At 37.2% G+C, this 17179-nt stretch overlaps 1 protein-coding gene across 1 annotated transcript in view; it reads right to left on the reverse strand.

The window, feature by feature from the left end:
• Positions 1-479: 479 nt before the first annotated feature.
• LOC143878870 (uncharacterized) overlaps positions 480-17179 on the reverse strand; it is a 43920-nt gene continuing 27220 nt past the window's right edge. Inside the window, exons 2-5 of the mRNA XM_077381083.1 lie at positions 3038-4393; positions 1448-1984; positions 1172-1342; positions 480-811 (exon numbers count right to left, since the gene is read on the reverse strand). Of these exons, the coding sequence (XP_077237198.1) occupies positions 480-811; positions 1172-1342; positions 1448-1984; positions 3038-4393 (2396 nt within the window). The remainder of the gene's footprint in view (positions 812-1171; positions 1343-1447; positions 1985-3037; positions 4394-17179) is intronic.

Here is a 17179-nt window from a genome sequence, read left to right on the forward strand (position 1 = left end):
GGACTTCAACCGATATTTAGGATAAACAGATTACGTTACCGAGTACGGGTAGAGTTAGACTCCTTCAACCTTTCCTCGTAGGTGTAACCGACTAACCTGTCACCCACACCCTACCATCGATTCCTTGGTGATTCAATCACAGTTTTGGAACATTTTGGCCTTGTTCCCCTCTTGGTTCTCATGAATGTTCTAGAGAATTACTCGTCAAATTCTCATAGGAGGCGGCCTTACTTCCACATTCACTTAGGTCAGTCATCAAGTATGCACTGAAAGTAACATACCACCCAATATAGGTTATGAACTGATTAAGAGCATATAACTCATCCTTTCTCATTTGCAGTGAACACTATCTTCCAACATTTTGCACCTAGGAGTAGGGGGTGATAGTGTTAACAAACCATCCGGTGACTTGTTAGTACCCATTGAACCAAATTCCAGGGATCTCCTTTCACATTGGTTGGGTGTCCATCACTAATGGTTCATGCTACGAGCTTTAACCCCATTCCTTGCGATGCCTCATAAACCACCTTGTTTATCTGTGGCTTTGTCAGAGGATCTGCCAGATTCCTCTCCGACCTTACAAAGTCGAGTGCTATTGTTCCCTCACTCAAGTATTGCTTTACCAAATTATGCCTCAGGCGAATATGCTTTCTTTTGCCATTATAGGTCTTATTTTTTGCCTTGGCTAAAGCAGCTTGGCAGTCACAGTGTAGAAACACCGAGGGAACTGGCCTTGGCCATAAAGGCACATCTGCCATAAAATTCCTGAGCCATTCGGCTTCAGCTCCTGCTAGGGCTAAGGCTATAAATTCTGCTTCCATAGTGGAACTTGTACTACATGTTTGTTTAACCGATTTCCAAGAAATCGCACCACCACCAAGGGTGAATACATATCCACTGGTAGACACTGAATCTCTTGAATCAGAGATCCAATTCGCATCACTATAGCCTTCTAAGACAGCAGGAAACCCCCTAAAATGCAGTCCAAAGTTCATTGTACCTTTTAAGTACCTCAACAACCTAGTCAAAGCCCGCCAGTGTTCATGTCCTGGTCTATGTGTGTGTTAATTGAGTTTTCCAACTGCTAGTGCAATGTCAGGTCTAGTACATTTCATTAAATATGACACTGAACCTATAATACTTGAGTATTCCTTTTGGGATACCAACTCACCTTTGTTTTTCTTTAGGTGAACCTGACAATCTAAAGGTGTCTTTGCAGGTGAACTATCATATTGTCCAAACTTCCTAAGAATTTTTTCCACATAGTGAGACTGAAACAATATTATTTCATTTTCTTTTCTAATGATTTTCATTCCTAGAATTATATCAGCTTCACCCATATCTTTGGTTTCAAAGTTTGACATTAAAAATCTCTTAGTAGATTTAACTATGTTCAAACTAGTACCCATAATCAGTATATCATCTACATATACACACAAAATCACACCTTCATCACCATTAAACTTACTATAAACACATTTATCAGATTCATTTATCTTATAGCCATTTGTAATTAAGACACTATCAAATTTGTCATTCCACTGTTTAGGTGCTTGTTTTAAGCCATATAGTGACTTAATTAATTTACAAACTTTATTTTCATGTCCAGTTACAATGAATCCTTCAGGTTGTTTAATGTAGATTTCTTCATCTAAATCTCCATTTAAGAAAGCTGTTTTTACATCCATTTGATGTATTACCAATTTATGAATAGAAGCTATAGCTAATAAAATCCTAATGGTGGACAACCTAGCAACATGAGAATAAGTATCAAAGTAGTCTATATCCTTCTTTTGTCTAAAGCCTTTAGCTACTAGCCTTGCTTTAAACTTATCAATTGTCGCATCAGGTCTTAGCTTCTTTTTAAATATCCACTTGCTATCTAGTGCTTTAGTTCCAGGAGGAAGGTCCACTAGTTCCCAAGTGTGATTTTCTATTATGGAGTCTAGTTCACTTTTTATAGCTTCTTTCCAGAATACAGCATCTGGAGAAGTTACAGCTTCAGTATAAGTTACAGGATATTTATCTATTAGATAGGTGAACATCTTATCACCTAGATTTGTTTCTTTCCTTTGTCTTTTACTTCTTCTGAGTTCTTGAAACTCAGAGTCCAATTCCTTTTCAGTTTCAGATTGATTTTTTGAAACATTACTAGGTTCTTTAGGAATTTCTTTCTTCATAGGTAAGTGATGTTCAAAGAACTCAACATCCCTAGATTCAATTATAGTGTTATATTCTAGGATATTTTCAATTGATTTCAAAACCAGAAATCTATAGGCAGTACTATTTTGAGCATATCCTATGAATACACAGTCACAAGTTTTAGGTCCTAATTTTCTTTTCTTAGGTTCAGGTATTCCAACCTTAGCCAAGCAACCCCAAACTCTTAAGTGCGATAAACTAGGCATCTTGTTATGCCATAAATCATATGGTATTTGACCCTTCTTCTTTGGAGGTATCCTGTTATATATATAACACGCCACCAAGAGTGCTTCCCCCCACAAGTTTAAGGGTAAACCAAAACTTATTAACATAGCATTGAACATATCCTTTAAGATTCTGTTCATCCGTTCTGCTATACCATTTGATTCAGGTTGGTACGGGGCTGTGGTTTCATGGATAATACCATTATCATCACAGAACTTAGTTATAGAGTATTCTGTTCCTCTATCTGTTCTAAGTCTTTTAATTCTTTTATCTAAATGATTTTCCACTTCATTTTTATAATTGATAAAGGCTTCTTCAACCTCATTTTTAGATCTAAGAAGGTATACTTTAGTGTATCTAGAGTAGTCATCTATAAAGGTTACATAGTACCTTTTACCTCCTCTAGATTCAAATTTTCTAAAATCAGCTAGATCACTATGAATTAGCTCTAATAATTCAGTTTTTCTTTCAACTCTAAAGTGAGGTTTATTAGTGAATTTTGCTTCAACACAAATTTCACATTTTTCTTTACTAGGTTCAATCTTTTCATTTATTAAACCTAAGTTGCAAAGTCTTTTAATATAAGGTGCACTTCTATGACCTAGTCTACCATGCCATATATCAAAAGATTCAACTATGTAAGCAGAAGAAGATGGTTTTTCATTCATAATTTCAAGTACATTTAGTACAAACAAACCATTGGCATTATAGCCCTTTCCTACAAATACATTATTTTTACTAAGGATCGCCTTGTCTACTTCAAAAGTGAGCTTCAGTCCATTTTTGTTGAGGAGCGCGCCAGACACCAGGTTCCGCTGTATATCCGTCACATACAGCACTTCTTGCAATGCAAGTATCTTTCCTGAAGTTAACTTCAGAAGGACCTTGCCTTTGCCCATGACTTTCGAGGTCTGTGAGTTGCCCATATAGACCTGATCTCCTCCATCAACTTTAGTGAAGTTGTAGAAGGAACTTCGTTCTCCACATATGTGCTTGGTAGCACCTGTATCCAGCACCCACTCTTTTGGATTTTCCACCAAGTTCACCTCAGTCACAACTGCTGCAATCATATCTGCCTCGGTTAGATTAACCTTAACACTGGATGAACCAGTCTTTCGGTGTCGACAATCCTTCTTGTAGTGTCCGGGTTTCCCACATTCAAAACAGACTCCTTTCTTCTTAGGTCCAGATTTCTTGAAGTTCTTATCTTTCTTCGGTTTCAGATTCTTAGATCCATCATTCTTGGTTTCAACAATATTTGCCCTAGAGGTGTACTCTTTGGCCTTTAGTTGCTTATCCTTAAGTCTGTTTTTCTCTTTAATTTTAACCCGAACAACCACTTGGTCTAAGGTCCATTCTTTTGTCTTGTGTTTCATTCCGATTTTAAAATCTTTCCAAGACAAAGGCAATTTCTCAATGAGAGAACTAGTCACGAATGTATCAGGTAATTTCATACCTTCCTTAGCTAATTCACCAATAATAAACTGATACTCATCTATTTGGGCAGAAATAGGTTTCACATCTTCCATAGTAAAGTCTAAAAAATTTCCTATCACATATTTCCTATTTCCAGCATCCTCTAATTCATATTTAGTTACTATGGCATTCCAAAGATTAGCAGCATGCTCGTAGGAATAATAGATATTATAAAGTTCATTTGACAAACCATTCAACAAATGATTTTTGCAGATATAATCTGCATTATCCCATTCAGCAGTTTCTTCATTTGATTTTGGTTGGGTAAGGACAAAAGCAACACCAATTTGTTGCAAAGCAAACAAGATCTGTTGTTTCCACCTTTTGTAATTCAAACCAGTTAGTCGTTCGATTTTTTGAAAAATCAGGAACAATATTGAGAATTCTGTTCCCAACAGGTGTTCGAACGACAGAATTTGGATTGGAATTCTCACTAGAGATGGGAAGAACAGAAATTGGGTTTTGATGATCAGAAGCCATAAGATCAGATCTGTTTTAATACGATTCTTAAGACTGTTGGAATAGTTAGAGTATGGATCTGATCTATGGTTTATTCGAACCCAAATCTGCAACTTGAAATGAAAAACTCTTTCTGTTTGGAAATCAGAAATAAAATAGAACTTATCTGTTTGGTTGAAAACCCTTTGGAAATTGGATTGAAAAGAATAAGGCTGAGTCGTGCCACTGGTCACTCTCCTTAAGAATCGTATCCGCCCCCTACCGGTGCAACCGGGATTTGCGAACCGACGCTCCAAGATAAAACAGCCGAAATTGGCCCCAGTCCACGTGCACTCGCTGACTGGCCCACCCAGAATCACCAACAGAACTGTGCTCAGAAAGAACGGAACGAAGGAGGAAGAAGAACAGAAAACCTTGAGTGCAAAAACGTCTGTGTATTTTTCTGTGTATAAAACAATCTGTCTCGTCCCCTTTTATAGACCTGAAAGTGTCTGTTGGGGAGAGCCACCATTAAAACACACCCTTAAAGGCCAGAAACATTTTTTTCTCCCAACAGTCATTTTTGTGACCGTTGAGATTCTAAACGGTTATTTGCAATTAAGGTGGTGTGTCCACGGGCCACGGGCCACGGCCCGGCGAGGCGAGGCGCGCGCGCGCGTGTGTGTTTTTTAAACATGGGCTTGTGCTCTTCTAAAAGCCCAAGACCCAACAAATTCTAAAGCCACTTGAAGGCTCAAGCCTTTCTCCAACTCTCCATCTTATATGGATAAGAAAAATTCTCTCAAGCTCCCATGTGGGACTATTTATTTTGCATTGGTTTAGAGAGCACAATGTTCACACACACATCGAGGTCTTGGGTTCAAGTCCCCATTCAAGCAAAAGACTTTTGCCTTCCACATAAGAGAGGGAAAACTTTAATTTGAATCTTCCCTCTAAATTTTGATTTAAAAAATACTAACAAAAAATATTGGCTACAATGCCGCTTACCATTACTCAAATATGGGGTCTTGAAAGAAAATGAGTGCATTAAAAATACTAGGGGAAATATTGAAAGCTAGGCAACCTAAGAGGGGGGGTGAATTAAGTTTATAAAAATTATAGTTTAGAAAACCCTTGTTTTATGTTCTTAGTAAACAATGAAATAATTATCTATACAAGTATTTATAATGCAAATAGGGTTAGAGTGTTACCAATGTGATTGCAAGAATATAATGAAAGAGAGAGTAGAAGGCACACCACAATAACACCACGATTTATAGTGGTTCGGTCTACAAACGAGACCTACTACACTCTTCTTGAGGTCGCACTCAAGGTTATCTACTATTTGAAGACCACACAATGCCCGGCTTCAAGTCTCCTTACAAAACCGAGTCTTTAAACTCACCGAGTCTTTAAACTCCGAGTCTTTAAATTCATCAAGGGTAGCAACCTTTCTCTTAAAATTGTAGATGAAAGAATAAAAGCTCTCAAGCCTCTTGAATAGGCATATACAAATGTACAAGCTTAGTGATTGCTCTTGCTTTTCACTAAATGAAAACAACCCTAAAAAGATCTCTCTTGGAAGATTTAATGTAATGGCACACTAGAGAAATCAATGAGGAGGAATCTCACATTCAATATCAAGATTGGAGTAAGTGAGAATATTTCAAGCTTTGAAGATGGTAGCTAGGGTTTCTTAATGCAAGAGTTGTCTTTAGGGTTTCTCAAGAAGTTGTTTAAATAGCAAGTCACAAAGAAAGACCTAATTTTTGGCTTTCAAACGCGTCGCGGACGAAGTGCCGGACGACCGCAAAATATGGCCGTTTGAATTCTAGACGCGCGCCAAAGTCCGTCCACGGACGTCCGCCATATTCCGGACGACCGCCGTTTTCTCGGTTATTTTTACTCACCCTCTTTGGGTGCGGACGGACGTCGACCAAATTCCAGACGACCGCATTTCTCTCAGTTATTTCATTTGAAATTACAAGGTTCAGACGGACGTCCGCAAGTTTGTCGGACGACCGTATTTTCCTTGGTTATTTTTCTGAGGTGCAGACGAACGTCCGCCAATATCCCGGACGTCCGTAATTCCTCCGGATACTTTAACTAGTGATTTTTGAGGAAATTTACTACGGACTTGAATCAACCAAAGGGACTGTGATTCCTAGAGTTATCTAAATTTGTTTTAGGACTCCCTAAGTGCCAAATACACAATCAACTAAGAGAGAGTATACAGACTAAGTTTCATGAGTGCAGCTTCTCTTCTGGGTTGCTTGATTCATCAATTTTGTTGATGGCTTCAATCAATCTATCTAGGATCTTCAATCTTTGTTCACTTTCGTTCAATAGATCACTTGTACTATCCATGATGTCTTGCTTGCTTTTTGCGAATCATACTTGTTCATCTCATATACAAGCAACTTGACATATTCAATCAATATGGGTTTAGTTCAATCGAAACATTGGTGATCGATAGCCATTCGGCTTACAAATATAGAAAATGAAATCAAGGGGTGCATTAATCAAAAGACTGGATTTTGAAATACCAAAAGAAGGTATGCAATTATGGAGATGGAGAATGGTAGATCAAGGAAAACAAAAGGAACGAAATACTAGGACAGGGACTGCAACCTAAGAGTAGGGAAAGAAAACCTAAGGAAGAAGATGTAGGATTGGTGCAACTACTAGAAGTGTTGATGATGGGTGCAATACCCGGCGGATGGCTAGATCGGCCATCCGCCGGAGGACGCACTCACGAATGTTGTGATCAGCAGGTCGCTCGGATCGACCGCTTTGATACCATGAAGAAATTTAGAGAATTTCTATTATTCTTGAATATCTTGGATAAATTACAAAGAGAATTTATGGTGCTTATAAAGAGCACTTACATGATAAACATTGAAATAAATTAAGATAACTATGGAAGGAGATATGTGTAGAATATTCTAACCTAATTACTAATCAAATCTAGTTTCCTAATCTATATAGGTTACCTCTACTAGCCAACTTGCCTAGTATAATAAGATCATCCAACGGTGAGATCTCCATATAATCCACCAATGAGATCTTATGAGATCTCACATATTCTAACAGAAACCGTTAAAAAGTATTTTATTTCATACCAAATTTCGGAAAAATATTAAATAATTTAAAAAATCTAGATTTTCGTATGATTTTACTTAAATTTCGGACGATATTTAAGAAAAAACGAAATTTCGAATTTCAGTCGAAATCATTTAATGTTTCGGGTATTTGCGATTTCGGTTTCGGGGTTGACCGAAATCAATCCGAATTTTCAGATTTCGGACGAAATTTAAGACCGTGTCTACAGATAGGAGGGGAGTTAGGATCATCCTATGGAGATGATTTTTGGGTCACAACCTATTTACATTGGGGCCAAACAAGTGAATTGTTCGGATCCTATATGGCGTCCCATAATTAGGTGCACATACCACATAATAGGTGGCCCCACCGTACATATATATGGCATCAGTGCATATGTGCACCTATTGTTTGTTGCAGAAAGGCCTTCGAACACAGTGGTGTCCCACTGTATATGGCAGCTTCGCATAGATGGGCATATTTTTTTTGTTTTTATTGCTAGAAGGACTTCAAACAATGTGGGACCCACCTATTATATCGCATAAAATAGAAGATTTTAGATGGTGTTCGCGAACCTTGTTCAAAGATCGAAGCCATTCATTTGTCTGGCCTCAATATAAATAGACTGTCCCAAAAATTATCTCTATTGGATGAATCTAGCCCTCCAATTTGTCAATGGACGACATTATATGTAATTCTCTACCTATTGAAAGGGTCAGGATCACCCTATGGAGATGATTTTTGGGGAAAGCCTATTTACATTGGGCTCAAGAAATGAAGGGTTTGGATCTTCGAACGAAGTGGGCCTAAGTAATTTTTCTTGAAATATACATTATACTAGTGGGAAACCCATGCGATGCACGGTGGCAAGAAAAAAGAAGTATGCTTTAATTTTTTTTTAAAAGATCCATTCATGAGGAAGACACATTTAAGAAAGATTAGAAATCAGCTTTACACAACTGACCGTGCATGGAAAAATTCTAGATAAGTAGCTTATTAAAAAAAAAGGTTGTAATATAGAAAAAATAAATAGAGAGGTGGTGGTTATACAAAATACAGTGAATTAATAAATAAATGATCAAGCAACAAAGCCATCAATTACCAAAAATTGTGTGGATGTGATGCCTCGATCTTCCCTGGGTTTCATGTTTCTTTCTTCTTCTTTTTTTGGTTTTTACCATAAATTACCTTCCCGGGAATCCCAAACTCACATTAATCTCACCTAAAATCTCTCTTGCATTAATTTACACCTATCTTTTACACAAACTACCAAAATATTTATTAAAAAATCCATCAACCTTAAGAACATCATTCAAATCCATTTATATCTTGCGTCCCTTTTTTTGTCTAAAAACTAATTTTACATCCTCCCGACATCATTCGACAGCTTCTCGGCATATGTCTATGCTCCATTATGCAGTATTTGCAAAAAGAGTAACATAGCTTACTAATTTGCAAATAGAGTAATGGCACGTTTGGATACCTCTTGGATTTGGATTTGGAGGTGAATTTGGATTTTCAAAATCCATGGATTTGAAATCAAGAATTTTAAAATTCATAAATTTATAAATAATGCCGTTTGGATGACCACGTATAGATTTGGATTTCAAATCTCAATTAATTTTTTTTGTTTGGATGCTCTTTGGATTTGAATATAAAATCTAACAAAACCAAAAAGCCCTAAAATACTTGATATAGGGGCATTTCAGCCATTTTCCATGATCCAGGGTATTCTAGTCATTTTACCCTATATGTGGGTATTTTGATCATTTTTTATGTCATAAGGGTGTTTTAGTCATTTTTCATGACTCAGGGTATTTGGTCATTTTCACCCGGTATAGGTGTATTCCGGTCATTTTGCATGACCCGGGGGTATTCTAGTCATTTTACCTAATATGGCGTATTTTTATCATTTTTATCTCATGAGGGTATTTTTAGTCATTTTAGTCAATTTTCATGAGCCATAGGTCATTTTTACTTGATATAGGGGTATTTCGATAATATCTTGGGGTATTTTAGTCATTTTACCCTATATGAGGTTATTTTGATCATTTTTATGTCATAAGGGTATTTTAGTCATTTTGCAAGACTCGGAGGTATTTTGTCATTTTTACCTGGTATAGGGGTATTTCTAGTCATTTTACCTAATATGGCGTATTTTTATCATTTTTATCTCATGATGGTATTTTTAGTCATTTTTTATGAGCCATGTATCATTTTAACTTCATCTTGAGGTATTTTAGTAATTTTTCATGATATTGGGGTATTCAAGGCATTTGACCCTGTACGAGGTTATTTTTATCATTTTTATGTCATAAAGGTATTTTAGTCATTTTGCACGACTCGGGGGTATTTTGTCATTTTTACCTGGTATAGGGGTATTTCGGTCATTTTGCCTGACTCGGGGGTTTTCTAGTCATTTTACCTAATACGATGTATTTTGATCAGTTTTTAATGTCATGTGGGTACTTAAGTCATTTAACACTTTTTTGGTATATTTTGAACATTTAAACCCCTTACGGGTCCGATTTAGATTTATAAATAACCTCTCGCAGAAAGGATTTATAAATCCAAAAAATTACACTAACATGAGGAATTTGTAAATATTGTGGATTTCACTCAAATCCAAATCTAGATGTCATAAAGGCTTACATGTTAGTGTAATTTTTTTGATTTATAAATCGTCTCTCCGAGAGGTTATTTATAAATCTAAATCTGACCCGTAAGGGGTTAAAATGACCCAAAAATACCAAAAAAGTGTTAAATGACTTACGTACCCACATGATATTAAAAACTGATAAAAATACATCATATTAGGTTAAATGACTAGAAAACCTTAGTCAGGCAAAATGACCCAAATACCCCTATACCAGGTAAAAATGACAAAATACCCCTGAGTCGTGCAAAATAACTAATACCCTTATGACATCAAAATGATCAAAATAACCTCATACAGGGTAAAATGACTAAAATACTCCAATATCATGAAAAATTACTAAAATACCCCTAGATCAAGTAAAAATGACCCATGACTTATAAAAAATGACTAAAATGACTAAAAATACCATCATGAGATAAAAATGATAAAAATACGCCATTTCAGGTAAAATGACTAAAAATACCCCTATACAAGGTAAAAATGATAAAATACCCTCGAGTCGTGCAAAATGACTAAAACACCCTTATGATATAAAAATGATAAAAAATAACCTCATATATGGTAAAATGACTAAAATACTCCAAGATCATGAAAAATTATCGAAATACCCCTATATCAAGTAAAAATGACCTATTGCTCATGAAAAATGACTAAAATGACTAAAAATACCCTCATGAGATAAAAATAATAAAAATATGCCATATTAGGTAAAATGACTAGAATACCCCCGGGTCATGCAAAATGACCGGAATACACCTGTATCGGGTGAAAATGACCAAATACCCCGAGTCATGGAAAATGACTAAAATACCCTTATGACATAAAAATAATCAAAATACTAGGTTGAAATGATTAGAATACCCCTGGATCATGAAAAATGGCTGAAATGCCCCTATATCAAGTATTTTAGGGCTTCTTGGTTTTGTTAGATTTCAAATTCAAATCCAAAGAGCATCCAAACAAACAAAAAAATAATTTAAATTTGAAATCCAAATCTATCCGTGGTCATCCAAACAGTATTATTTATAAATTTATGAATTTTAAAATTCTTGATTTCAAGTCCATGGATTTTGGAAATCCAAATTCACCTCCAAATCCAAATCCAAGGGGTACCCAAACGGGCCCTAATGGTATTTGGCCATATTTTGCAAAGTGATATGATTTCAGCACTCCAATGTTTTGATAAACATGCGCTCACTTGTTTGTCGTGCAGTATTTAAAGGGGCAAGTGGAGCGCATGTTTATCAAAACACTAGAGCGCAGAAATCATTTCCCTTTGCAAAGTGGGTATCTCTTGACGGAAAGCATACGGAAGGCGTTTCAAAGTTCAAAATGACAATTATACCTGTTACTCCCAAAACGAAAAACCATGTTCTATTTCCCTAATCCACTCGTGAGAGAGGGAGGCAAAGAGATGCAGGAAGAGTACGTATGGCCTACACCATAAGATGATCCAAACTGTCCATTTGATGGGCCACAATGTAAAGAGGTTGTGCCCAAAAAAATCAATTTCATAGGATGATCCTAGCCTTCCAATCTATAGAGCATAATTTTTGGGGCACAACCTACTTACATTTTTTTTTTTGAATGGTACAACCTAGTTACATTGAGGCCCATCAAATTAATGCACAATTTGGATCATCCTATAGCCCTAAATAGGTTGTGCCCCAAAAACTATGTCCATAGGATGATTCTAGCCTTCTTATTTATAGAGGTTTCCATAACATGTGGTTCCTCTGTTGATCAGAAGGCTGGGATCATCTTATGGTAATGATTTTTTGGGGCAAAACCTATTTACATTGTGGCCCATCAAGAATGGTTTGGATCATCCTATGGTGTGCAATGTAGTACTTTTGAAAAATACTTGACTATGCAAGCAGCAAGCTTACACCATATAAAAACTCTAAAAATCAACGGGGTGTGGGAATATCATAATCCCACCCCTAAAATTCTTGGGGCACAACCTATTTACATTGTGGCTCGTCAAATGGATGGTTTTGATCATCCTATGGCCCTAGATAGGATTTGCCCAGAAAAATTATTTCCGCATGATGACCCTAGCCTTCCCAATCTTTAGAGGTTTCCATAACATGCAGACTATGCAGTTCATATATATATATATATATATATGAGGAAAAGGATTGTACACTCGAGCGTACCAAGCTTATGGTACGCTCGAATGCCCCAATCACATGGGTCCCACTTTTTTTGTGGTGATCCAAAGCATTCATTTGCAAAGCCCTATCATAGATAGGGTGTGTACGCAAAAATCAGCTCCATTGATTCATCCTAACCCCTCCAAAAGTGGAGGGCAAAAATAGGCAGATTTGTGGTCTGTCCATTTTGCCCTCCACAAATGGATGGGTTAGGATGATCCTATGGAGCTGATTTTTGGTACACACCCTATCTATGATAGGGCCTTTCAAATGAATGCTTTGGATCATCGTAACAAAGTGGGCTCATATGTGATTGGGCACTCGAGCGTACCATAAGCTTGGTACGCTCAAGCGTACAATCCTTTTCCTCTCTCTCTCTCTCTCTATATATATATATATATAGGAAACTGTTGGTGAGCTTAAGCGCACCAAACTTATGGTGCGCTTAAGCTCCCCAATCACATGGGTCCAACATTTTCTGTGGTGATCCAAACCATTCATTTGCAAGGCCTTATGATAGATAGGCGGTGTACCAAAAATCAGCTCCATAGGATCATCCTAACCCTTCCATTTGTGGAGGAGAAAAAATGTGTCTGTCCATTTTTGTCCTTCACAAATGGAGGAGTTAGGATGATCCTATGGAGCTAATTTTTGGTACACCCCCCATCTATGTAAGGGACTTTCAAATGAATGCTTTGGATCATCCTAACAAAGTGGGCCCCCATGTGATTGGGCGCTTAAGCTCACCATAAGTTTGGTGAGCTTAAGCGCACCAATAGTTTCCTCATATATATATAGGAATAAGATTGTGCGGTCAACCGCACCTAAGCTTAGGTGCGGTCGAGGGCCCGAATATCATAATCCCACCCCTAAAATTCTTGGGGCACAACCTATTTACATTGTGGCTCGTCAAATGGATGTGTAGACACCCCATTTTGCTCTGCTTTGATTAAAAAAGAAATTAGGGTTTCGCTGTCAATTTTTCAGTGTTTTCTATTCCGGTGTTCGTCCCTTACGCTTTCTCAAATCTTTCTGGTCATTTCTGCAATGTTCTGATTTTTTTCCGCTAAAGTGCGGAGAAGGGTTATTCGTGAGAATCCGAGCAAGGGAGAATTTGTACCCGTTTGGTGGGCCCGCATTGAACATTTGTTTAAAATTGAATCAACCGGGGGCCCACATTGTGGGGCCCGCGTTGTGGGGCCCGCGTTGTGGGGCCTCAATGGGGCCTCTTGTGAGGCCTCTTATGAAGAGCAATGATGGTAGCTCTCCACTAAGACAACATGATGGGCCCTCCACTAAGAACAATAATGATGGATTCTCCACTAAGAAACATGATGGGCCCTCCACTAAGAACAATAATGATGGATTCTCCACTAAGAAACATGATGGGCCCTCCACTAAGAACAATAATGATGGATTCTCCACTAAGAGGGACAACATGATGAGCTCTCCACCAACATATCTCTCTCTCTCTCTTTCTCTCCCTATATATATCTTCCTTCCCATCCATAAAAAGAAAAAAAAAGAAATTTATCTTCCATTATCTCTTTCTCTTCCATTATCTCTTCTAATCACTCCCTCCAATCCCTTTCCTCAATATATTCTTCCATCCCTCTCCCTAATATTCTTCTTCCATTATCTCTTCACTCCCTCAATCACTCCCTCTAAACACTCCAGAGAAAGCGAAAGACGGCGGAGCGGATCGGCGGCGGCAGGATTTTTTATATTTTTTTGGATTGGGCGGAGATCTTCACCACAGGTAGGTGCATTGTTCTCAAAATATTTCTGTATTTTTCCGAATTTTTCTGATTTTTTCCGCAAATTGTGTTTTAAAAATGGAAAACTCTTCAAAAAACATCTTTTGACGAAGAAAAATTAAATTATATACCAAACAGATTCTAAAATTAATGAAATTTCGTGGGAAAATAATATGTTACTGATTCATTTTACCATGAATTTATAAAGATTTGTGGAGTTTATTTGGTATATTATTTAATATTTTCTTTGAAACTTATCAGATTTTAGGAGACTTTTTACTAACATCAGATCATCATTAAAATTCATAAAATTTTTACAGTAGTCTTATCTTCCATATTACTTGTTACTGTAAAGTTTTCGTGTTATTTGGATCTGTTTTAATATGGGATGTAGTGTTAATTTATAATCTGGTCTGGAAATTGTAAAATCCGAAATTGGTAGTAAATAATTTCTAAAATTCATGAAAATCTCACTGCATGCTATTTTGATTCATATAGTATTTCTGTAGAAATTTCATAGAATTTAGAGTTATATTTCTACTAGTTTATGTGTTAATTGTGCAATCTGGACATTTAATGGTTTAATCAAGATTAAATGTGAATTTAATGTAAAAATATGCAAAACTCATCCTGTAAGCTACATACATTTTCATCTTGCTGCTGTAGAAATTTCAAATCATTTCGAATTTATTTGCAACAATTTCACTTGTAAAACCGCTCATATGCTTAAAATTGATAAAATCCATGGAAAATTCGAAATTAATTGAAAATCATATAAAAATTCCTAAAGAACTTTAAAATTCTGTCACATGTTCACTCCTTAATCCATTGAAACAGAAATTTTAGGATCTTTAGATTTTCCTGGAAAAATGGCCAGTGCATCCATAATCGTATCCCAATTGCAACTTGATCTTTGACAATTTGAATATTTAAGTTATAGCATGTTGTTGGCTCCGAGGTTATTGTCCACGGAAATCCTGAGATTCTGCCAGGCAATAAGATGCTATAACCTAAGTATTAAATTGCACAAGGAAAGAGCGCACGATTCCCTCCTTTGGATGCCATTCAAGGCCGAAATTGGTGAACCCTAGAACCATTGGTAATCCTTAAATGTCTAGAAACTGAAAATCTTCGAAATCTGAAACTCATTAACCTCGAGAACTTAAATCGATTTATCTTGTGTCTTTCGGAACCATTGGATTATGGTTTCCAATCTAAGAACCATTAGAGCCCAATTTAGGAACACTGGTGTCGTGCCGTGTCTTAGGTTTTAGGGAGTCCTAGAGTTAGGAGTCCAGCCTCATCACGGACGCTTGCTATGAATAGCAACCGTACCATATGTCTAGTTACACTAGTCACCCGATCTTTCCCTAGGACAAGCCTAGTAAACTAGGATGTAGGCAAAACCTGCATTAGTCTAAGGGACAACTTGCATTCAGATAAGAATCATATAGCATCTTAGATGAAATCCTAAGATAATAAAATCCTCAACTTGAATTAAATAATTCCTCTTAAAACTGTTGAAACAGTCAAATCCGTCTAAGTCGGTGTCCTAGTTGAGTTAGGCATATGTAGCTTAGCTTAGGTGCACCGAACTACGTCGACTCTGATCCCAGTGAGGCTTGGGTACGTAGGCAGCTTGGATGTCAGATGGCATACCAACCGCGAGTCGGCACCACAACAAATTGTGGTGTTTTGTATTTTAATTTTATTGTAAATTTTTAATTAAATCACTTAGGATCTTCTATGAGATTAGAATCTTAGGAGAACTTGCACTTAGATTGAATCCAGACAAATCAAGAAATCAAAATACACATTTAGGATTCACATTGAAATTAAATCATAGGATGCATGTCCCGTAGATAACATATTAACATAGAGTTGAATGAGCCATTTAAAATAAATTTAAAAGAGTTAGCTTTTGGAATCGAAGACCGATTATCGGGCAGGAATGGTGCATGTGGTGGATAAATCCCCATACCTTCCATTCTTGTTACCAGGTAGCGAGTCTAGATTTCTGGTTAATTACGGGTCCTAGATCCCATATCTAGGTGGCGACTCTGTCAGTCTCTTTTATGTGGAATTCGGATTGCCTTAGTGATCCCAAGTTCACATAAAAGACGAATCTAAATCAACACTAAGAAGCACACGCCAATCGCGTGGGTATTAGAGACCAAGAGAGTGCATGGCGGCTCGCGCCCCACCCCTCTCGCGGGATCGTGTCCCACAGTCTGGCGACTCTGCTGGGGACCACCTAACTTCATTACAATTCCAAAGGATAACTCATTTGAATCTATTTTAACTGGCTCATGAAAACTCTATCTCTTTTATGCTTGTTAGATTAGTTTGTATGCTTTATTTTCTCATCACATATACTCAAACTTAATCTAACAAAACCTGAAGGCATCATAGATTGCGCGAACTTATTGCACACACTTACATCACTTTCATCTAAACCCCTGCATCTCACATGCACACACGTCCTATTTTAGGAACCCGGAGTGTTATCTAGCATGGTTGACTGGGATTTCATCACCTGGTGCCTCTGTGCTAGAGAAGCATTCCACCCTTAGCCTAGTACCTTTATGGTACGTAAACGGATCTCTTGTTCACGTACTGATACGCCGGACACTGGTACAGTATATCGAACAGGGATTCGCGCTAAGGGAACTCTTGGCCTTACCCCTAGATTAACCCACACATGCATGTAGTATACGAACACATGTGCATCACGTGTGTGAGCCTAGTTTAGGATATCCTACCTATTTGTGTCTAGATTAGGCCGTAGACCATCTTCTAATGGCTACGATCGGTCCTAGGTACACAAACAAAGTCATGAGTCGAGATCCTCTCTCCACTCCGCTAGATTAGGATTAGGGTTGATGCCTTCAGGTAACACTGATAAAATGTGCAAAGATTAAAAAACTTTCCCTTTGGGGTTAGGATTTAAATCCCATTCATTTCCAAAGATCTCATAGGATTAGTCATTCATGATCCATCCGTTGAAAGCAATCTTATGCTATCTCATCTCATCTCGATCGTACGATTTTTAATCTTATATTATCTGATTCGATCGAGTATCCATACTTCCTTTATATTGGTAGGAACTCATCCTAATCTCATGTTCATGTAATCCTGATTATCCCTGTATCCTTTCTCCTGGC

Source organism: Tasmannia lanceolata, unplaced genomic scaffold, assembly GCF_043159265.1.
Source record: "Tasmannia lanceolata isolate RefF3 unplaced genomic scaffold, GAP_Taslan_0.1 ptg000006l, whole genome shotgun sequence".
Taxonomy (NCBI): Eukaryota; Viridiplantae; Streptophyta; class Magnoliopsida; order Canellales; family Winteraceae; genus Tasmannia; species Tasmannia lanceolata.